General features: G+C 48.9%; 1 protein-coding gene across 8 annotated transcripts in view; it reads right to left on the reverse strand.

Moving 5' to 3' along the window:
• LOC149307613 (E3 ubiquitin-protein ligase UBR4) overlaps positions 1–22,991 on the reverse strand; it is a 70,584-nt gene that overhangs the window by 11,829 nt on the left and 35,764 nt on the right. For all 8 annotated transcript variants that reach the window (XM_089534099.1, XM_089534094.1, XM_089534100.1 and 5 more), the window contains 30 exons: positions 22,867–22,963; positions 22,428–22,535; positions 21,636–21,752; positions 19,485–19,694; positions 17,538–17,687; positions 17,164–17,391; positions 16,991–17,069; positions 16,588–16,827; positions 15,818–15,989; positions 15,128–15,272; positions 14,888–14,973; positions 14,422–14,509; positions 13,769–13,962; positions 12,578–12,817; positions 12,238–12,376; positions 11,965–12,090; positions 10,784–10,912; positions 9,511–9,854; positions 9,003–9,093; positions 8,647–8,731; positions 8,257–8,384; positions 8,035–8,164; positions 7,741–7,898; positions 7,175–7,284; positions 6,814–6,955; positions 6,325–6,406; positions 6,025–6,198; positions 5,661–5,782; positions 4,994–5,191; positions 3,617–3,697 (listed from right to left, as the gene is read on the reverse strand). In XM_089534099.1, coding sequence (XP_089390225.1) covers positions 3,617–3,697; positions 4,994–5,191; positions 5,661–5,782; positions 6,025–6,198; positions 6,325–6,406; positions 6,814–6,955; positions 7,175–7,284; positions 7,741–7,898; positions 8,035–8,164; positions 8,257–8,384; positions 8,647–8,731; positions 9,003–9,093; positions 9,511–9,854; positions 10,784–10,912; positions 11,965–12,090; positions 12,238–12,376; positions 12,578–12,817; positions 13,769–13,962; positions 14,422–14,509; positions 14,888–14,973; positions 15,128–15,272; positions 15,818–15,989; positions 16,588–16,827; positions 16,991–17,069; positions 17,164–17,391; positions 17,538–17,687; positions 19,485–19,694; positions 21,636–21,752; positions 22,428–22,535; positions 22,867–22,963 — 4,393 coding nt within the window. The remainder of the gene's footprint in view (positions 1–3,616; positions 3,698–4,993; positions 5,192–5,660; positions 5,783–6,024; positions 6,199–6,324; positions 6,407–6,813; positions 6,956–7,174; positions 7,285–7,740; positions 7,899–8,034; positions 8,165–8,256; positions 8,385–8,646; positions 8,732–9,002; positions 9,094–9,510; positions 9,855–10,783; positions 10,913–11,964; positions 12,091–12,237; positions 12,377–12,577; positions 12,818–13,768; positions 13,963–14,421; positions 14,510–14,887; positions 14,974–15,127; positions 15,273–15,817; positions 15,990–16,587; positions 16,828–16,990; positions 17,070–17,163; positions 17,392–17,537; positions 17,688–19,484; positions 19,695–21,635; positions 21,753–22,427; positions 22,536–22,866; positions 22,964–22,991) is intronic.

Raw genomic sequence — 22,991 nt, forward strand, 5'->3', positions numbered from 1 at the left:
AGCCTTTAACTAGCTATATTTTATCTCTAAATAGCTCCAGACATTGTTGGGACTGAGTTCCCATGCTCCAAAGGCCAAGGAATGCTGAGTGTTGCAATTCAACCACATATTGAAGATCATACTTTCTCCCCATCTTTGTATTAGAAGCCGAACAACAACAAACTGGGACGTCATTCTCCGCTGGGAGCAAGCAATTTATTAGTCATTTTCTTCCCGTTGCAAGAAAAGTCTGTCAAAAGCCATTTGGTTTTCAGAGTCTATTTGCAGTTCAGGACTGTAGCTGGTTCTTTGGCACAGAAGGCCACATTTCCTGCTTCAGAAACACTACTTCAATGCAGAAATGCTACCTCCGATGCAGAACATGCACAAATTTTGCTCAGAATTAAGTCCTGTGACAGTTCCTATCGGTCCATAATTCCTCTTCTCAACACTTGCAAAATATGTGTGTGTGTTTTTAACCATCTTCTGAGTATTTCCAAGTGCTTCCTCCATCCTTAATGGACAGGTGGGTAGGTGAGCACTTTACGTTGAGCGAGCAAGATCTCTCCTTTAGTACAGAGTAGGAAAAATGCGTGAGATTGGCATTTTAAAAAGAGAGGAAGAGCAAGAGAGATAAATCTCCCACTGACAAGAAGAAGGGAAGCGGACGGGGAGACGGGGGAAATGAGCCAGAGAGTGACAGTTTAATAAGCTTTTAACTAAAACAGGGTATTAGGAAAGTGGCTAAGCGGAATAGGGACTTGTTACAACTTTCTCGGTGGGGAGGGGGCTTGTTCGGCGCCAGGAACGCCAACCGTTTTGCCTCTCCTTCCCTCCCTTTCTCTCTCTCTGAACTTTCTATTTTAATGCCATTTTAAGTCTGAATACAGAGCAAAGAAGAATGGAGGGTTGGGGGGCTGGTGGAAATCCCAGCTTTGGGAGAAGGAGACCTCATTTGGGGGGGAAGAGAAGGGGGCCTGTCAAGATGTCTGCTGCCGCTAAGCCCTAATGTGGAATAAGCGGCGCTTAATGTCAAGAGAAGATTCGGAGAAGCGCCGGGGGAAACCCTTGGGGGCCAGGATCTGCTCAAAGGCCGCGCCAGAGCCCCGCAATTAGCGCCGCGGGGGGCTCTGGTACAAAATGGCAGGCGAACAAAGCAGGGAAAGTGGGGGGGACGCGAGACAAGAGAAACAAATGCCAGCCCCGAGGTTGGCTTCTCGTGAGCAGATGAAAGCTGGTCTGTTGACAGTCAATGCTGACAGAGGACCACGGCCTTTCGGGAAGAAGCCGCAGAGAATCCTGGGAAGCCGTGCGGAGGCGCAACAGGCAGCCATGCACAACCTGCAATCTGGCAATAGGGTATCCCCTTCCGGAAAGGGACCCCACAACCCCATCTGAGCTCCCAAGGGTTGGTGGGGATGGTGAGGAACCTCAAGACCCAACAAGGCAAAGAGAATGAGAGAGAGGGCCATTCTGCATTCCTGTGGTCTTCTCTTTTAATTGTTTAGATGTCTTGTGCCTTGGATCAAACATTGCTTAGAACGGAGGCTGCAGTCCAAGAGATAGAAAGAAAGCTAGGAATGGGGAGGACAGCCATGAAAGAGCCAGAGAAGGTCCTGAAGAGTGAAAATATACAACTAGAGTCAGAATCGTACAAGCCATTTGTATTCCCCATCGCAATGTACGGACGTGAGAGCTGGACCGTGAAGAAAGGGGAAAAGAGGAAAGCCAACCTATTTGAGGTGCAACACTGGAGAAGAGTGCTGAGGATGCTGTGGACAGCCAAAAAGACCAACCAATGGGTCCTGGAACAGATCAAGGCTGGACTCTCCACGGAAGCCAAGTCAATGAAGTTGAGAAGGCAATGGGCTATTTATTTAAAAGGCCAATAACGCTAAGAAAGGTTGAGGGCAGAAGAAAGAGAGGAAGACCAAGCACCAGGAGGCTAAATTCGATCGGGGAAGAATTAAGCAGAACAGCAGAAGACAAGGAGCCTTGGAGATGTCTCATCCAGAGGGTCACTAGGAGTCGAGGGTTGCTTTTTTAATGACATCAATAACCACGCAAACCTGTCCCTCTCCCGCGTCCTGGCTGGACTCGCGGGAAAAATACAACGCGGACGCGGCTCCTGACGTTGCTGCCACCCTCCGCTACCATGTTTTCCGCTATGAAAATCCAGGAACGCCGGTCCCTATTCAAGAACTGTCAGCGCCTTCGAAACGCAGGCCATTCGGAGCCCCGCGTCTGAATGCATTAATCTCCCAACTGCTCCTCGACAAACATGAGATTCTTTTGAACTCAGATGACAAGGCAGGGGTGCTTTAAGATATTCATTCCTAGAGGCTTTCTAGAGGATAATACCCAAAGTTTGGCACTGATAGTCAAAGCAAAGACATCAAATGTTTAATTCCCCCCTCCTGCTTCTAAAATGCCCCTTTTGCAGGAAGGGAAGATATAGACATAATTTCCCTTCCTTCCTTCCTTTCTTTTTTAAGTTTCCCTGCCTTTATAAATGCCCTGGATATTTTGCATTTCTGACAGAAATTGCCCTCTTCCCCTTTCTGAATCTTCTCACCTTACAAGTTTTGTAGGAACAACACTCGCTGCATCTTAATTCCGGACTAAAAACTCTTAGCAGTTTCATAATCTCAAAAAAGGGTTTGATTCGCTTCCTAATTTCAATCTGGAATAAAATCCAATGCATTGTGGCGCTTGCCAAAGCATGAATCGGCCGCTAGGCGATTCCGTTCGGCTGGAAGCAAGTCATTTGGGGCATGCAATGCACACTTCTTTTTGGTGGCCCATCTCCATCAGATAAACAAACAGTATCCTACAACATGCACAACATTACACAACTCCCTGCTGAGAGACTCTGCCTCCTTTTAGTGTGTTATTTAGTATTTAGTGTGTAAACTGGTCTGCATATGAAAGCCACCTAACCAAGAGTTCCTCAGCTAGGGTTCCTTAGAAGCATAGGGTTCTTGAAAGGTTGGGATTGAAATAAGGTACAGCATTCTTTTGAGCTGTGGATATGCAATAATATTTATGCAGGGGTTTCTTGAGATCTGAAGATTACTGCAGATAAATTATTATTATTATTATTATTATTATTATTATTATTATTATTATTATTATTATTATTTCTGCATGTGTTAAGGGGGGGTATAAATTAAAAAGTACATAAACTATCTGAACCCTCTCCCTTCTTCTCCTGAACAAGGCCTTTGAGACTGCAACAAAACAATTCGATAACACTTTTGGGATTTCTGCAGTGCATGAAATGTAGATGGGATCAAGCAACCTGCAACTATGCGTAACGTGCTACGAGAAGCAAGAACATGAAATTAGCTTTGAAGGTGCCAAAGTGGTGGCTGTCCAAAATAAAGGGGGTGACGTTGTGGGAGAAGGACGGGGGAAAGGGAAACCTCTCTCCCATTCAGGAGGCCAGCTCAAGGATCCCTGCGCAACGGTGTCCATGGGCAACAGGCAAAGCCCGAGAGCTGACGTTTGGTTGCGTATCCCAAGGCGCTGGCATTTGGAGGTGACAGAGTGGAAAGCATTTACAACGGCAAGACAGGCGCCAGGAGAGGCCCCGGGGGAGGAAGGGGAGACCGAGCGCATGGGCTGGACGTCATACCTCATTGGTCGGACACCAGACCTTCTTGTAGACTTCAGCCACCGGGAGGTCTAGGCTGATTATCTTGTTGTTCACCAAGAGCTGAAAAGAAAACAAGAACACAAAGCCGGGGAGTGAGTGTCATGCGGGCAATGCGTACGAGTGGCCTTTCCCTTTTCTTTGAACGGCTCACAGCTTACGCTCTTTCCCAGTCCCCCATTTCAGAGAGAGACCCAAAAAGCTACAAATGACTCATTCCATGTTGCTTGGGTAATCTTCCGAGAACAGACTTGTCCTGCAGAAGTCCACAAGCCTCCACATTCCCAGTGACAAACTTCACTGGAGCGAATGCTGGAGACAAACAAGCACCGAGGGCGCAAGACATGGCCCTTCACATTTCGGAAACCGGAGGGCACAGGGAGGTGGCGAGGTCTCTGAAACCCTGAAGAGTTCCAGCCTTCCAGGGAAGCCAGTCTTAGATTCAGATGATGAAACAGTCTAAGGCCATTTTCTGTCTTTTTAGGATAGAAAGCTTAGACATGTTGGCCGAGATCCTATCCTGCAAGACATGGCTACGTGTCTTGATACTACCTTCTCCCTCCTCCCAACCTACCCTTTAAGCCATGCAGCCCCTTCCCAAAGCAATGGAGAGCAAGGGGTCAGCAATTAATAATAATAATAATAATAATAATAATAATAATAATAATAATATCCTGCCTCTCTGTGGAACACATCCAGCCCTCCCACAGTGGCCAGATTCGGTGTGAGAGGGAAGTGTTGATAGGATCCAACAAGGCTTGTGAAAGTGAACTAGGGCACCTGCCACTTCCTAAGTCAGTCTGACTCCACCTTCACTACTGAATGGGATGCCAGCCTTTACCTTTTGGAGATGGCGGATAACCACTCCCAGAATCCCCCTCCATATGGAGGAGACACTACTAGTCTAGATGGGCTTCAAGGTCCAAACTGAGCAGATAGAATTTCTTGACACCAAGAGTGCAGCGAATTCAAGGATGCATTTTCTGCCCATAGGACCTTCCAGGAGCCAAAAGAAAATGTCCCAAACCCCAAAGTAGCCAGTTTGAAAATAAATGAGTATTTCTGACATTTAAAAAGTGTGGGATTATCTATATCATATCCAAGAGGCGAGCTGACACTTTTGGAAGCTTCCAAAAGAATCAACTCGGTCTTTTACTTTGGGGCACACGAAAGGAAGGCAGTCTGGGGAGTCCAGAGGGACCAAACAACAACAGCCTCAAAGGGTGGAGGGCAGATGTGGCCCCTCTTTTACACCTTTCTCTCTCCATCCTGAGTAGACATTAGCGTCAAGGGTCACAGACCCAAATCCCTGTTAGTGTCAGCAGTCTGTCATACAGACCCCTGGGGAACTATGCTCACCTCCATGCCGCTGTCGTCCTCCAGCAGCGCCACCAAGTCGCAGTCCTGGCAGATCTTGTTCTTGATATCTCGCATCAGGGGCCCGATCCCTGGCTCGTTGCTGCTGTAAGGGTTGCCCGGCATGCGGCCCTGGAGGAAGTCTTCCTGCTGGGGGTCTTTCTCCAATGTGACAAAGAACTCCGTCACTTCGTTCTCCTCCTGAAAGTCCAACCAGGGAAACAGTTACCCAAGGATGGCTAGTGGGAGCGCAAGATGCCCCAGTTGCACAAGGTTTCCACTGGCTCCTGGAGGCCTTTGAAGACCAGGGGGAAAGGGCCTTTCAAAATATGTTGAACCATTTATTTGTCATTTTATTTTCCACAATTAGGCTTTTAATTGCTTTTCATTCTACTGTCAGGTTAATTACATTTTAAACTTTTGTACGACGTGATTTTTTTAGCCTTATTGTGAGCTGCCTTGAGTCCCAGACTGGGAAAAATGTGGATTATAAACATAACAGTAACAACATCTACAGTTAGAATAACTGAATCTGGGCTTTCTCTATCCCAGCTGAGTCGGGCATCCCTGGGATTTTGAGCTCTTAGGCCAGTGCCTATTCTGCCTCTATGGTTAGCCCTGCATGCCCTAAATGTTTCCCGGCCCCAAGGGAATGGATCGGCTCCCCTACCGGATAGATAATGCTGCACAGCCGCTCAAAAATGAAGACGGGTGTCCGGTAGTCGTCAAGGCTGTATCGCTTGGCTGTTTCGATGCACACAGCCATAAAGGCCTTTGTCTCTGATTCCGTACCTGGTGAGGAAGAGAGAGCGAGAGAGAGATTGTTGGTCTCCCAGGCACTTGTTGGCAAGCAGCTTTTCCCAACATAGGAAATTAAAACTGACACCCGTCCACTCCACCATCCTCAGCCCTTTATGAGGACTCCCATCTCCCCATGCTGCACCAGAAAAGCCTGGACAGAGGCTGTCCCCAATCCTCGGGTCAGCCAAAACTGGTCCAGCTCGCGTCCAGCCTTACAATCCCCTCTTCCCTACCTGTCGTCATGTCTTCCAGCATCTCAAGCAGCATGTCTTGGGTCTCATCGATCAGCTTAGTCCGTTGGACCACCAGCTTCCGGAGGCAGAGGTAGCCGTTCAGCACAGTCCCCACCAGGCGGCTTTTGAAGTGCCGCTTGATGGATTCAACCTCCACAAAGGAGGAGAGCAGGCCTGGAGGAGCAAAGAGAGAAGGTTGGCCTCCAAACTGCGAAAGGACTCAGGTGGGATGAGGCCACGGTCCCATACACACACAGAGGGCACAAAAGCCAAGGATAAAGGTGGGCGGCTTTGACGTACCTGTGATGCTCTTCAAGGCGTACCCCTGTTGCAGGTCAGTGCTGAGGGTGGCCTCCTCCAGGGCCAGGAGACGGGCAATCTCCTAAGAAACAGAAGCAAGAGCTGTGAAGGTGAGAGATAAGAAGACAAGGCTGGGGAGAGCATGGGCAGAGAGGGACAGTGCAGTAGAGTCAGGGGTTTAAAAAGCAGTTTCTTCTTGCTTTAGGCAAACAAAGTGTTCCATTATTATTATTATTAACCTTTATTTATAAAGTGCTGTAAATTTCCAGCTCTGCTCTCACCCCTCCCTTCTTCAGTGTCAAGTGGACCTTCAGATGTTGATGGACTACACCTCTCATCATCCCTGGTCCTTTACTGTTTTGATGGGCTGAGGGATTTCCACTAACATCTCAATTTTCCAACATCAGTCTTACTGGGTTGTTTTGCAAGCTGTCACAGAATGGTGTGTGTGTATGAAATGCTTTGAATGTATTAAATTGCGCTCTCTACCTTCGTGATGAGGTTCCCGACGTAAGGCAGGACCCCCCTGGCTGCCAGGTAGACCTTCCAGCGGGCCGACTTGATGAGCTTCTGGTAGAGAGCCAAGTACTCTGCCGCACATTCGCCCGCCACGCTCAGCTCATCCAGGTAACTAGCAGAAAGGAAGAGAAGGCCATCTGTTCAGATGTTCCAAATGTAGGCTCTTATTTTGCAAACAACAGGAGCGCTGACAAAGCACATGGCAATCATGCAGGACTGGAGAAATGGGGCGTCTTAAATTCAGGGGGATTGGAAGCAGGGGAGAAAGAGTTTTCATCCGGAAGACCTCTGCAAGGTCTCAAAAGGCAGCATGTGAAGCAGGAGCTGGTACCTGGTCAGGAGATCAAGGACTTGCTGCTTTCGGCTGGGGAGGGTGGCTAGGGCTTCCACAATGGTGCAGGCCGCCTGGCGGGCCGCCTGAGTCGCAGGAGTGAACAAGACCTGGGGGAACAGCACAGAAAATCAATGGGAAGGATGCTCCAGGGAGGAGAGACGGAGTCATTTGGGACAATCTGAAATCAGATTGTAGGAGGTGAGAAATCCCCAGTTAAAACCTCCCCTCCAAAAGAAGCAAAACAGGAGATTAATCACTTCTTGGCTGAAGCCCCTTCTCTAAACTAGTTCCCAAGAGGGCTAATGCCCTTGAAAAGTTACCACTAAGGAAGAAGAGGGTGCTGGGGAAGTCTAGTGACTAAGAGAAGGAACATCAACCCAGAAAGCTAGTGCTTCAGGGTCCCCTGATGCCCTATCCTTGGGTGAGCCATCCCTTCTCAGTCTTTGGCCAGTTCTGCCATTCCCATCTTGCTCCTCGGGAGGAAGGAAGAAGCCCCTGCCCTGCAGAAATGACAGCTGTAAGGGTGGGCGTACGTATGCAAGTGTGGGGTGCATGTGTTTTACCTGCCGCAGCCAATTGTTGTGGCCCAGCTTGAGGTCCAGTGGGCAAGTCCGCTTCCCACGCCGGCTCATGAACTGCTTCCACTTCCAGGTGTATTTCTCCATCAAGTAAAGATGGCGAAGCTCTGCCTTGCTGGGCGATTTCCCATTGGCCTCAATACCTCAAGAAATAAAAGAGAGAGAGAAAACTCAGTTTGGATCAAAAAAGAGAACAGAGAGAGGTACAGAAAGAACAAGTGCATATTTAAGAGAGACTTGATTTTTCTGCTGGCCCTGAAGTACTTTCTCAGGCCTTACCTCTGGCAGGGAGACATTTCTTCCAAGCCTCATACGAAGCCTTGGGGTCCCTCTTGAGCCACAGCTGGGCCTGAGCATGGATCTCATTGCTGTACGGCTTGACGGTGGTCAGAGTGTCAACTGGGACATCCTGCAACTCAAAAGAAAAGCTTGTGACAGGCTCAGGAAGCTGCAGTAAGTCCCCCTACCAATATCTCAATTTGCTCAGAGGCCGGAGGGTACCTTGTTCTTTTTGCTGGTTGGTGCCGGAGGCTTGATGAGCTTCTGCAGAATGCGCAGGCACATGAGCGTAATGTTCTCCACCACCACTGGTGTCTTGATGTTCACAGCCATCAGGAAAAGACTGAGCGCTGGAGAAGGAGCCAGGGAGAAAGAGGGTCAGGAGGAGGAGGAGCAGCAGGAACAACCTGACCCCTAGGCAACCTGAAGCGCCCAACTCAGGTGGTCAAGCTTGGGGGAACTGGGCTGTGCACACTGGAGTGTATCACTGCCTGGTGCCCTGCACCCCAAAGCCCAGCAACCCTCTATGTGGCTCTTTAGGGTGGATATTGGGGGGAGCAATGCTGGGGCAGAGGAGTTGTGCCATGGGACGGAGTGGGGTGCCCTGCTTACCACAGCGCAGGCGCAGCTCCCAGCAACTGTCTTCCTTAGAGATGGAGTCAGTCAGCAGCAGCATCTCATATTGAAGGCTGCTGGCCTGGAAAGGACGAAGAAGGGCATGAGGGAGATGGGCCAGGCTGGAAGACTTTTGGTCCCTGAACCTCAATTTGAAACTCTACAAATATATGCATGAACATGTAAATGTCTGTATCTAAGGATTCATCAAATGTACATGTGAACATGTACTGTAAACTGAGGATAAAATCATCTTTGGCAAAGGAGCTTTAATATAATAGGTGGCCAGAAAGCGACAGCGGACAGATTGCAAGTGAATGCAAAACACCAGATGGTGCAAAGCCCCTCCTTACCAGGTCTGGATTGGCCCAGTGTCCCTTCAGAGCGGCAGACACCTTGCTGATGATAAGGTCATTCATCTGCTGGGTGGCTTCCGGGTTGTCTCTGGTTTCCACACAGAGCATTAAAACAAAAACAAAAACAAACAACACCACAGTGTTAAAAGCTTCCTGCCGGGCCCAACATTGCGCCTCTCCTCATTCCAGAGTCTGCGTCATGAAAAATTTAAACTGCTCTGCCTTAGCCAGCATTTCAAGAGAGCAGAAGCTGCTTCTCTCCTTCCCTTGCTCAACTCAAACATCCTGAAAGCTTTGTTGTCTGCTTAGGCCACAGCATGAACCAGAGCCAGATGTCTGGCTGCTAGATTTCAGCTATCACTTGTTGGATAGATTTGTGTTCAGTGCAAAGTGAAGTAGGTTAAGAACTTACCACTCCCTGCCACCTCTTCTGGAAATCCCCCGCACCCATTCTCAATGCAGTCCCACCCTGAAAAAGGAAGGCTAGAGAGGCCCTTTTCCCAACCTGGTGAGAAGGCACATGAGCTGCCGGACTTCCTCGCGCATGGTGGCAGCCCCTCGGCGCAGGTTGTAGTCAAACAGCTCTCGGATGAGGCCCTGGGAGACCAGGATGTGGCGGATGGCTGGGTTGGTGGCCAGGGCGCGGAGAAGAGTGATGCAGTGCTCGGTGACGGCCGAGGCACAGCCGTAGCACTTGGTGGACGAGGTGTGGCCACAGCCCAGGACAGAGAGGGCGCGGTACTGGCTGGCGGTGAAGGTGGGCTGGACGGCCGAGCGCGAAGACTTGCTGGCCGCTTCTCTCTGCTGGAGGTCGTATTCTAGCAACTCCTTCCGAGAGGCAAAGACTTTCTGTGGGCAGTCAAAGAAAGGTCTGAGGACTGGGAAACCTACTTTGTCCCAGCCACCTGCTTCTTGAATTGCAAACTGTTCCCAGTAAAGTTAGCAAGGGACTGAGTTTAGTGAAGAATATGGTTCCTAATACAAGAGCCTCCCCTAGCGGCTCCACTCAGCAAGAGCAGCTACATCCCAGAAACACTGTAAGATACATTAAAAAACAGACTCATAGAGCTGAAAGAGACCACAAGGGCCAGAGCAAACCCCTGCCATGCAGGAACTCACCCCTGATGGACACTGTTCATATGGAAATGCATCTCCCAGAAGGGATGGGGCTGGGACAGGAGACCAAAGCACCTCTGAACGGATGTGCTAGAGAAGTTGGGTCTATGCATGTATCCCCAAGTCACTTCTGAGGTCTCTGACAGCTTTTAAACAAGATGCAGCATGGCTATGTTTCAGAAGTGCTTTTGCTGTGTGTTCCTGCATGGCAAAGGGTTGGAGAAGAGGGCCCTTGCAGTCTCTTCTGCCAGCATCTTCATGATAGGAAAAAATAGGAAAAAGTAGCAAAAGGAAAAATCATATGTGACCTGTGGGGAGGGAGGCATTTTGGGGGAACTTGGCTAACCCTAAGTGAATCTCTCTATGATCTACCTCATAGGCTTGTCGTTGTGAAGAGGAAGGGAAGAGTATGCCAAATTGAGCTCACTGGAGAAAAAGCAGGAGGATGGAAATGTAACAAATAATAAAGTAGAGTTGGCCCTGATTTTGCTTTGACCTACTGGCTTCTGCCACCAGAGTTATGCCAAAGCAAAGAAGTCAAAATTGGTCAAAAGGTGCATTGTATCTTGTGGGTTTGGATGCTGCGTTTCTGATGGCGGTTGCTATTTTTTCTGGGCTGAATGTCAACCACACGCTGGCACCAATCTCCTGGAGGTCATTACCTGGATAATCTTGGAGAGCTCATCGAACGAATTCTTGCAGTCGCCACAATACTCCTGCGCCAGCTGCAGGATGTATCGATTCACGCTGGCCGAGGCTGAGCTGATTCCTCCGCTGGTCCCAGAGTCGTCCTGAAAACACCAAGGAAGGCAAGGCAACTGAAGCACAGAGTCAGAGGAAGAAGGATGCAAGGGACAGCGGGAAAAATCACCAAATCTTTCAGGAACAAAACTGAAGCTAAACCCAGTATGTGGTGTGCAACCATCATGGCTAGAATGGGTGTGAGTTCAAAGAAAGGGACAGAGAAATCCTATGAAGATGGAGAGGAGATCTGGAGAGGGATGAGCAAAGATGGATCTAGAAGGAGGGCATCTCCAGTGGAGACGAGCAAAGCCTGTTTAATGCCTTTCAGGTTTTCTATCAAGAGAAGGGCTGTCCCAGCAGATGTTTTGGGTTTTTACTTGAATCATCCCCAGTGAACATGTTTAATGATAAAAGAATACAAAAGCTGCAGGTCAAACCATTTAAAAGACCCAATGTTCCCCATTCTGGCCCTCAAGGAAAGAGAAGGAGGCCACTCATTTTAACTGGATACTGATAGAGTAAACAAGTTTCTAGTCCCTCTGACTGCAGAGTCTTAAGACAAATGTCAGAGGGACCCTCAGATCCTCCCTCCACTGATAAGCAGCTCTGAGGATTGTAGTTTCCATGCTGCTCTCCTTCCCCTCCGTTCCCAAGCTGGCTCCAAACTGTTTGCCTCCTTGAGGACAGATCCACCTGCAGAGACCTGAACGTACACATGCACAACTCCGCAGCAGAGGGGATATTGTTAAGCATTCCCAGCTTCAGCACAGAACCAGAAACACTTGGGATTTCCCAGAGAAAGACATGGCAGCTACATTGATTCAGGCCTGCAGAGCAGACACACTGGCCTGGATCGGATGTCACAATTCATACACTAGAGCCATGATCCATAGGGCTGGGAATGTGCTACAGATTCATGTGCCCCCTGTTTGTTACGTACTCCTTTCCCCAGACATCCTCCCATGTCCTTTCCTACTCTCTGTCTCCTCCTAGGCATAGACTGCCAATGCTAAAGCACACAGCCCCTGAATGCAAAGCAACCAGGCACCTAAATTCCCCCAGAGCCTCATACAAGGGCTGCTGGTGGCGATCGACCTACCTGTGGCTTTTCGGGCGCTGCCTCATTCACTTTGCAGAGAAGGTTTTCCAGCTGAGGCCTGTGACCCATGAGCTGGTGGTAAACCCGGTCAGCCTTGTCCAGGAGAGTGTTGATGTTGGTTACCGCCTGAAAAGCAAAACCACACCAAGGTCATAACACTGCAGACTGTATTACCATAGACAAAACCAAATTGAATCCAAGTTTCAGGAGAAGCCCTTGAGGAGCAAGCCAGCCCAGAGGCCCACCCTTTTGCCCCCAGTCACACCGTCTGACCTTCTTCCTGTCCTCTTCATTCTCGATGGGGTCCACCGCGCAGCAAGGCTTGGCGTAGAGCATGAAGTCAAAGCGCGCATATTTGCAGAAGCCACAGGCATTGCAAAGGAAAGGGTCCTTCTCATCATAATTGATAGACCTGGGCATCAAGATCAGAAAAAAGCGAATGGTGTATATGTGCGCATGTGTTACGGCTGGAGACCCTACAAGCAGGAGCATGTCCAGAAGAGGGTGAACAAAATGGAACTGTGGGGTTATTCAAACTCTACCATTCCATCTGCACTTCCTAACATTCCAGGCTGATACTCTTTTAGGGGAGGAGATGGGGTTGAGGCCTCACCTGCACTTGTGGCACTGGTAAACGTTCTCTCCGCAGTTCCCGCACACGCCGGGGTTGGCCGGGACGGAAGCGCTGCACCGTGGGCACTGCAAGGTCTCTGTAGAGGCCTGGTAGTTCTCATAGAAGTCGGCAAACTCAATCATCAGGTTGGAAGCCACGATAGGCAGCGGCAGGTCGATCTTCACCTCCGTCTGCCCCGGGGTGAGCTGGACTTTCTTGGCTTTGTGCCACCGGGCTGGTCTAAGAAAAGGACGGTGAAAGGCAGAGTATAGAAAATGGAAGACGAGAGAGGCGGGTGGTGGGGAAACAGGGAGAAAAATAAATGTAAAGCTGGGCAAAAAAGTTAGTTCACATCCCTTCCTCGTGCCATGCCATGCCATGCCAACACTAAGCGTTGTTTTCCTCTCCTGAAATCTCCTTTAAACAGGATGAATGGAGATGGGGCTCTCCAGATTCAAGCCTTCTGCTTCTGTGTCAACATGATAGGAGAGCCAAGAATACATTTTAAGCTGTTATCCTTTCCACAGCAAGGCTGTTTAAGGATTAAAATGCTGTCGATGCCTCTTGGGAAGAAATGTATACACACAAATGTTATCGGCAACATTATATATATATATATATATATATATATATATATATATATATATTCCCTCTTGGGATTCTAACATTCTTTAATTCTTTCTTGCAAGAGTGTTTGGCTAAAAAGAAGCAAGAGAGAGAGGGGGAAACAAGAACGCCTTCCATGATGTTCACTGATCCTTGTATTCAAGGAGCAAAAGACTTGAATCTTTGCTTCGTGGCATGTAAAACACTCAATGCTGCCCCATGTGAAGACATTATCGGGTTGGCCCTATTGAGAGGAAGATTGAGGCGGTGGCTTCATCTAAGCTAGGGATGCCAGGAAACTTGGGATGTTCTTCTTGCAAGATGTGTGTGCCAACTCCCTCCCTAGAAAGGATCCACTATTCTACCAACATACAAAATGGCCTTACATTGAATTGGTCCAGTGTTGTCTACACTGATGGTTTGGTTCCTGCAGGGTTCCAGATAAAAGGCAGGATCCGGTTAGTGGCCTGAGGTCTCTTCCAACTCTATGATCCTAAGGCAGCTATTTTGTGTCCAGAAGAGCCCAGGTTCAACATCTATCCCCTAAACTTCAGTCACAACATAAGACATAAACCAAAGCCTTACTTGTTCTTCAGCTCCACGATGGCCTGCACGGTCCTGTTGTTGTAATAGAGGTTGATGGTCCGGACCATCTTGGTGCGCTTCAGATCCCCGATCTTGACGGTCACTTTGCTGATGGTGTGGCTGCCAATGAGCTTGACCACTTGCTGGGTGGTGGTATACCTGGTGTCCACTTTGATGGAGGAGAGCTTGATGTACTGCGGAGAGAAAAGAAATGTGTGTGTTGTGGCGGGGGGATCAGCACACTGAACACACCATGCTGGGCAAGAGGCATACCCTGAAACGGTTGTTAAGCTGTGGCTGAGTACTGAGTTACAAGTGCTCTTCCTTGAACGGAGATACAAGGGGTTAGTGTTTGGTGTATGTGTGTGTGTGTGTGTGAATCGACCCCTGAGCCCCACATAGTTGCCCACCTAATTTAGATGTTGGGAGAAGATCTTCTACAGGAAGGCATTTATTCCTTCATCTCTTATTTTTAGCATCAGTTTCATTACTGGCTTTGAAAACATTTTAATTTTGGAACGGTCAATCTTATTGTTTTGTTGACTCTTGGTTCCACTTGTCTTTTTGTCGTCTTACCAACAGTTCATTTTAAAAAATGATTGTGAACCGAAGATGTTTACCAGCGTGTAAAAAATGAATAAGCGAGGACTTACACAGAACGGCACTTCGGGGTTGTTGCAGACAAGACACGGGTCGCTTTCCAAATAGTAGCCGTCGAACTCCACCAGGCCAGAGAGAGTGCTGGAAGGGGGAGGCAAAATCAGAACCCAGAACCAGGGGCCTATCTTGTCCTGCACCAAGTTTCTAAGGAGCCAGGTGGACTCTACTCATCATGGCTGGCTATCCCTGAATATACTGTGTGAATATGTTGCATATAACAGATATATCTGCAAATCAGTTAAAGAGGTGAAGGAACCACAGCTGACCGAGAGGTACTCAGCCTTTTAAAAAACCATTTTGAGCAGCAGCCCTGGCTTTCACCACAAATCCAAGGCTGGTTTGTGGTTGAAGCGTCCTTTCCTTTCTGGATACACTTTGCTCCCAAGACAAGAAGGTTGGCGGCCATGAGCCGGTGCCTTCTTCTCCCAGAGGAACCACAAGAAGACAAGAGACACTCACTTATAAATATTGGAGTTGGGATGGTTGGTGAGGATGTGGTTCTGCATCCGAAGGATCTCAACAGCTTTCTGGGAGTATTCCTTCAGCTGAAATGAAGGTTTGAAAGAAGGTCACAAAAAGAGAAACCCAGAAACAGGAGAAATTGCTCCCTTGCCATTCCTGTCTTCAGCAGAAATTTTACCCTCCAACAGAAGAGTGCAATGAAAGAAAAGGCTGCTACAAACCCAAAAGGCTCCTTACCTTCTTCTCCGTCTGTTGTGTTTTCAGAGAGAAGTAACCCAGGAGGTCCACAAACTGAGCTGCCTTCCGCCCGTAAGCCGGGAGCTCCGGCCAGATCGACCACATGAGGTCCAGCAGCAGCTCTTGCTGGGATTTGTTTGAGTTCCTACAGGGAAGATGGCAAAGAGAAGTGGATTTGAGCCCTGCGTCCAGCTTGCTAAGGACCCTGCCCATGTTCTGGACATCCCGGCTCTGGACCTCTGCCACGACTCTACGACAAACCTATCAAAGGGTTTTCTCAGTAACATTTGTTCAGAGAAGGTTTTGTCATTGAGGCTAAGAAAGAGTGGCTTCCCCAAGGTCTCCCACTGGGTCTCCATGGCTGAGTAAGGATTTGAAACCTGGTCTACAGAGTTATAGTCGGATGCTCAAACCACAATGGCTCTGAAAATTTTATCAAAGGAGCTTGGCCATCATGGCCCTCCTCCGAGGCTGAGAGAAGGTGACTTGCCCAAGGTCACCCAATGGGTTTCCATGGTCAAGTGGGGATTCAAACCCTGTTCTCCTGAGTTTTAGCTCCTACTACCACATGCTGGCTCTCATCAAGAAGTTTGCACCTGACTAACAGGGCAGCAGATCTGACTTAGCCTGCTGCCTAAAAGATGCCATCAGGCTGCTCCCAAAGGCAGAACTGGAGGCTTCCCTGCTCACCTATAGATGTGGAGGGCCAGGCAGTGGGCCTGCCACCGGACCGACGAGGAGTTAGACTCCAGCAGGAAGCAGCGCAGGAACTGGATCAGGGTCTCCTTGTCGGCGAATTTGTTCAGCTGGCTCACCAGCGCTGTGCACAACTGGTCTTCCTGGCTGCCCGAGGAACCCTCTCCTGGAAGAGAGCAGGAATCAGACGGAGCCCAAGAGACTCCAAAGAAACACACAATGTTGCTGTGGGCAAATAGCTCTCTCAGAAATGAAGAAAGGGCATTCCAACCCCCCACAACTCAGGTGCAGCCCTGCTAACTTTGGGGGGCTCATAGAAAGCAGCCAAGGGCTTCATGAAATTAAAGAACTGCTGACAGTATATCTCTCTCCATTGCTAAATGTGTGAACAAGGGCTACGAACAGTTGTCTTCATGGAACCTGGACATCCATGTTCACAAAACAGGATACCAGAGGTTATCATGTTTTATGAACATGGATGTCCAAGTTCCACAAATACCAGAGATACTCTGGTATTACTCTGGGTACCAGAGACAGAAACAAACTATCACCACTGTGCTCACAATTCAAGCTTCCCTAGCCAACTAATGGTCCTAGACAGAGATCTGGCATGAATTAAAAAGAGTTGTTTTACTGGCCTGTCCTAGCAAGGTAATTCTAAATGTTTCTACTTGGGAACGCTGGAAAGAATAACCAGTTAGGCCAGGCCACAAAGCTTTGTTTTGGGGAAAGACCCACAGATCTGCAAAAGACAGGCAATTCACCCTCTCGGTCTTTTTCCTTCTCTTCCTTCTTGCTCTTCTTGGTGGAAGATTTGCTCTGTCCAGCTGGTTGTCCACTCCCAGAGCCAGCAGGCGCCGAGGCGGATGTGCCAGATGACCCAGAAGAAGCGGCTGCTGAGAGGACTTTGCTGCCGCAAAGGGCGCAAGAGAGAAGCTGTAGGAGGACAGGCGAGACTCCCTCGTCCACCAAGAAGCTGACTTGCAGGAGGAAGTAGAGGACAGCTGGGGAGAAGGGGAAAGAAGCAAGACAAATCATGATGATTTGAGGAAAGGTTAGGGAGCTTTGGTTCAAGGACCTGGGCTCCAGGAGCATAATTTCAGCCCCCTCCCCACTGTGTTCAATGCATTTTGCCCTCCGTCACAACCTCCCAGGACAGCAACTCACAATCGTCTTTGATGCAGAACTTCTGCCAGTTCACTGTCCGCTGCGTGGCAATTTCCGCACAAGCCTTCAAGTGCTCCATCTGAAAGGTACAGAGAGGTGAATAGGTAGGAAGGAGGCGGCTGCTAACCAGCCACACACCCCAGTCCTGGCAAGACGTATTCTGAACTTCTTACCAAATTGATGAGGGTGTCATACTGCAGGGCGGATCCGGAGCTGGCCGTGACCACGCTGGCCCTCAGGAAAATCCCTTGTTCTTCCAGGAGCTTCTTAATCCCTCGGACGTGAGAATCCAGCGTGTGCAGGTCCCGCAGCTGGCGGTACTTCTCCTTCGAGCCGCAGATGAACAGCAGCAGTTTGCGGACTTGGCGGCGGACGAAGGGGGTCTGCTGAATCATCAGGTACTGGGGAGGAAAAGATACATCAGTTGGGAGGTGACTCCATCCTTGTTGACATCCTAAAAGTTGGAGGCTCTTCTAGAGGGCAGAGCCAAGGCTGCTTTCTCTGCACACATCGGTCCCCTTTGGCTGACAAACTTATGCCCACTCACCTCTGACAAGAAGTAGAACCAGGAATGGTCAAAGACAGGCGGCGGGATGCGGGAGTTGGTGTCGGCGATTTTCTTGATCTGGTAGGGCAAACGGAGCACCATCTCCGTCAGGAGCTGAGTGTAAGCTTCGAAGACGTCAGCGGCATGGCCCTGAAGGGAACGCAGGCATAGAATCAGAATACTATCAAGTGGGAAGGGGTCCTGCAGAGGATCTGAAGTTGAACCTCTTGCTCAATGCAGGATCTCCAGCTCCAGCATCCCCAGCAGGGAGCTGCCCAGCTTCTTTGGGAAGACATCCAGACAAAGAGACCCCATCACTTCTCTAGGGAATTGGTTCCACTGCTGAACTGCTCTCACCTTCTCATGTTTGAAATCTACCCTCCTGTAACACATAACTATTAGTCCTGGCCATACCCTCTGGGACAGCGGAGAGCCAACCTTCTTTCTCTGGAAGCCTTTGAGATATTTAAGGAATGAAGTGTATTATACACTTCAGCCCCTGAGAATGTTAAAATATTGGAAAGCTGGAGTTTAGATGCATGGCACCTATGGTGGCAGCAATTCATCCAGGGTGGCAGAGAGATAAAATAGATCAAGTCTCACCCAGGAACCCTAAGGCATCTAGAAGGTCCCCACATTTCATTTGGGGAACTGAAAAATGCAAGTGTAAAACATGAAATGCAAGGCCAGCAAAGATCCCAATCCCAGAGGGATTCCACAGTTTGCCTCTGCCATCCCTTTCTCCTCTCATTCTCAGTTTGTTCTCCTTTTGCGCTTTATGCCTGTTGCCTGCCTCTGTTAACATGGGTTCTAAACTGCGAGCAATGGATAATAAATGGATTTCATCTTTCTCTGGTATTAAAAAAAAGGAACGAAATCCACATTACCACGTCTTTCTGAGGCTAGAGAGCAAAGAACCAAAACAAAAAGAGACCCAAGCCCTGGACTGACAGGAGTAATGTGGAAACACAGCAGGACCCTTCGAGAGGAAATGAAATGAAATGAAACGAAAGACGAGCCTAAACCCGCAACCGTCGCTACAGGCCTTCAGAATTTGAGCAGCTCCCATTCTTCCACCCAACAGCACCCTCGTGTTTAATTCGGCTTATTCCATTGTACTGCGCAGGGGCAGCGAATAGAACGAAAGCTTCACCACCAGGCGCCAGGAATAAAGGAGGCGCCACAGTGGCTGAAGCAGCCGAGGAATTACGCCAGCAAATCCGTCCTCGCAAGGATGACAGAAGCCGCGAGGGGTCCTCCCTGTCAGGATGCTGAACTGCCAGAGGGGCAGCCTTAAAAACAGACCCTCCCTTCCCTTGAGACAGAAAGGGAGCCTGAGGGTAGAGGATGGGGGATTGTGGGTAACCTGGACCCTTCCCTAGGATGCTCAGAGATGCCAACCAAGCTGCATCTGTCTCTGGACCTGGTTTTCACGGAAAGATTTGTTCAAAGGCGGCTTACCCTTGCCTTCCTCTGAGGCTGAGAGAGTGTGTCTTGCACAAGGCCACCCAATGGATTTCCGTTGCTGAGCAGGGTATCAAACCCTGGCCTCCAGAGTCGTGGTCATAGTCCAACACTCAAACCACCAAACCATGCTGGCTCCACACTGAACGTATCCAGTACTAAAGTAGATTTTGCCAATGTTTGAACTACTAGTCTTGCCTGCTTGCGCCTCTGCTAGAACAGGCTGAAACAGCCTATCATCCACAAATCAGACTGAAACATGAGATGCGGATTTGAGCCAGCAAATGTTTAAACCAGGTTCTGTGCTTAGAGCAGGGCTAGGGATTATGACAGCCTCCCAGACGTCACAATCCTAACCAATGTCGCCAACGAAGACAAATGCTGGGAGCTGGATTCCACAAACAGGCATGGCCCTAGTTTCCCCCAATGTCCTTTTCATTCTCCAGACTGGTTTCAGCCACGTAGTCCTGAACTGGGACTCACCTTGACATACTGGCGCAAGAAGAAGGGGCTCATGTCCGGAGGGGAAGAGGTGGTGTGCGGTTTCAGCAGCTGGCTGCTGGTGACGGGCTCCTCGTCATTCTGCTGGCTCTTCCAATACTCCAGCAGGGATTTCAGCACATGCAGGCAGTAGTCCACTGCGCCAGAGCTGAGCAGAGCGGCCGCCGTGGCACTGGAGATCAGGGAGGAGGACTAAGCGGAGGACAGGAAGAGAGGGAGAGACAGGCACAAAATGGTTACCCAGGAGGCTTCATTTAGAAGAAAAAAGATCCCACCTAAATATTAGGAAGAACCTTTTAACTGTAAGAGCTGTATAGTAGGAGAGTGATGGACTCTCCTTCTTTGGAGGTCTTGAAACAGAGGTTGGTTGGGCATAATTCAGGGATGCTTTAGTTGTGTGCTCCCATACAGCAAGGCATTGGACTGGATGGCCCTTGCAATCCCATCCGAATATAAGAGACTATGAGTGCAGAGGATGCAGTTATGGCCATCAAAGTGGTATCACAGCACAGCAACTGTGCGGTTTGAAAAGGGCCCCAATTGTGGAAGGTTGGCCTTCTCTTGACAAGCAGCAGCCCTTCCAAGATTTCCCAAATCTGCCTGATGATACCACAGATGGGACCCAAAGAGTTGTATGTGTGTAAGAACAAGTGCTGCTGATGCACACTGAGCCATACTGCCCTTTCAATATGGTACACTGGAGACAAACCAACGCTTGTGGCACTGGGCATCTTTGCAGTTTCTTTTGGGAGTTTAAGCAGCCACCAGAGCTGGTCAATGTTACTTTTTTTGGACCACAACTCCCAGAATTCTCCAGGAGGATTCTGAAAGCTACCACCACCAAGCAAAGTTTCCCAAGCCCTGGTTAGAAGAAACAAGAGGTGAAATTGGCGGATCCAAAACTGAAGCCCAGCTCACAGATGGTTTAGAGCAGTGGTCCTCAACCTCTGGTCCTCCAGATGCTTTTGACTTCATCTCCCAGATTCCCTCACCATTGGCCATGATGGCAAAGGCTTCTGGGTGCTGAAGTCCAAAGCAGCTGGAGGACCAAAGGTTGAGAACCTCTGGTTTAGAGGAGACCTTGCTTGAGAACCCACCATGCCATGACTTTTTGGATGGTGTTTGGACTGAAGGTGAGGCACACGCAAACTCAAGAAGGTCAACTTGCTTAACAGAAGCCGCTGACAAGCCAATTTCACAAATTTTGGAGGCAGTGTCGGTGTGTGTGGTTATTTACTGATCCTCCACTTATTTTTACTTCTTAAAAGGCAGCACTGACTAAAGCAGTGTTTACCAAGATCTTCTTTTGAAGAGGCACTTAGCAAAGGGTTCAGGGGGGCGGAGAGGAGGAAGACAAAACCGGCAATCGGTTCTTAAGTCTAATCTCCTCCCGACACACATGCCAGTGGGCAACAGAGACGAGGATTAGGAGGAGGAGGAAGGAGCTTCTGCACCCCATTCCTCTTCCTTTTTCTAATGTTGAAATTCCTATTCATCCATCCCTCTGGAATTTGGCCAAGAAGGTAAAGGCCCGTCACAGGACGCCGGAACAAAGGGACCAAATTGCTCCTACCTCACTCCTCTCCGGCGAACCTTTGGCACTTGGGGTCTCTTTTTAAAACTCACCTCCTTTTGTCAGGCAGATGAACCAAGCCCAACAAAAAGAAGCTGACGAAGACGCAAAGTGTAAATAAAACCATTAGAGCAACCCTGGTAAATCCAAACAAACCCCCACAGCTCATAAGCTCATTAAAATTCGACGCACTTCAGCCTCCGTTTTTAACCTCTGCGCTTTTGTTATTAATCTTCTTCCCTTCTGCACAAACGCTTCCCGGCTCCTTCTTTTTTTTTAAAGGCCTTATTACTGCACCTTTTAGCGACAAAACGGGCGACGCAATCCTCTTAAGGACTTTGAAATGTTGGGGATGCGGGAGCAGCGTCTCTCCCTCCCTGAAAATCCCTGCTCCTGCCACCCCACCGCTAACCATTTCGTTGCCCACTGGGTTTGAAGGACAAAAGAGGTTGCGGAGGCCACCCTTCCGAATGGTCCGACTGTTGTCACTTGCGCAAGGGACACAAGCTTGACTGTGTAAGATGTCATGCCAGTGAACATGAGCACCAAAGGTCTTGTACCTCACAAATGGATGATTTGGATCCTGATTTGGTCCGGGACATGAAGACACTCAGCAGCCGCATGATCACCAAATGGACTTCGTTCAGGGCAGAGCGTTCATTCTTCTTGGACACGTCCTGAAACATCAGGAGTCGAAGAGCAGAGAAGGGGAAAAGAAAAATAGAGGGTCGGCATTTCTCATCAACATAATAATAATAATAATAATAATAATAATAGTTTATTTATATTTTCCCGCCTCTCCCAGATGGATCGAGACAGGATTACAGTTCACTAAAATATCCATAAAACACATCAATAAAATAGAGTAACAGTTAATATTAAAACTAGCTAGTTGCACAGGAACAGACCATACACTTCCTCCATGGGGCTTGAATCCTAGGTTTGCCAATCTAAATGGCTGTTACTACTACAATTGTTCCTTCAAGTCGACTCCAACTTGTAGAGACCCTATCACAGGCTCTTCTTGGGAAGGTTTACTCACAGGAGGGCTGCCATTGCCTTCCTCTGAGGTTGAGAGAACATGTCTTGCTCAGTGGGTTTCTAGGGCTGAGCAGGGATTTGAACTCTGGCCTCCCAGTAGTCCGAGTCCTATGTTCCAACCACTACACCATACTGACTCTCGTGATTTATTCAGAGGAGATTTGTGAGGCAGAAGGGAAAGATGCAGATGGTGGCTGCTGGGCTACAACCTAAATTCCATCATTGCACTCTGTTCTGGTCCCCCAATTCCAGCAAGCCAACTCTTGGCGGGTGACACAGTGGCATACGGAACACCTTCCCTGCGCAAATACCTTCTTATCCATGCACAGTTCTGCAATGAGCTGGGCAAGAAGGTTATCAAGGGCACCCTTGTCCTTTTCGTCATCGCCATCTAGGTCTGTCGTAAGCATCAAAATCACCTGAGTAAAGAGAAGCGTGGAGGGCAGAAAGTCAAGCAACAGGAAAAGAAGGCCCATGCTTCTGTCATCTGCAAGGGCTGAGATCTCTCCATTAACAGGAGTTGAAATTAACAAGAGGTTCATGCTTGAGAAAAAACTGAATATGGTCTACAGGACACATTAAATGAAAAGGGAAGGTTACAACCATGGACTACAACCAGAAAGGAAAGGAACTGACCTGCAAGAACTAACTGGAGAACATAGAGACTAAGGGAGAGAAGGAGGCACTGAAAACAACAGGGGAATATAGCAGAGATCCAGAAGTGGTGAATCATCCAAAGATGTGGCCTACCTGCATGTAAGGAATGGCACGGACCCCTCCAACGTTCCTCAGCTGAGGGAGAGTCTGAAGCAGCCGCTCCAGCAGCATCAAACGGACCATGTGCAGCCTGAAAATTCAGAGGAGAATGTTATAAG

Source organism: Sceloporus occidentalis, unplaced genomic scaffold (assembly GCF_023333645.1).
Source record: "Sceloporus occidentalis isolate IW3139 unplaced genomic scaffold, rSceOcc1.0.p SCAF_8, whole genome shotgun sequence".
Lineage (NCBI taxonomy): Eukaryota > Metazoa > Chordata > Lepidosauria > Squamata > Phrynosomatidae > Sceloporus > Sceloporus occidentalis.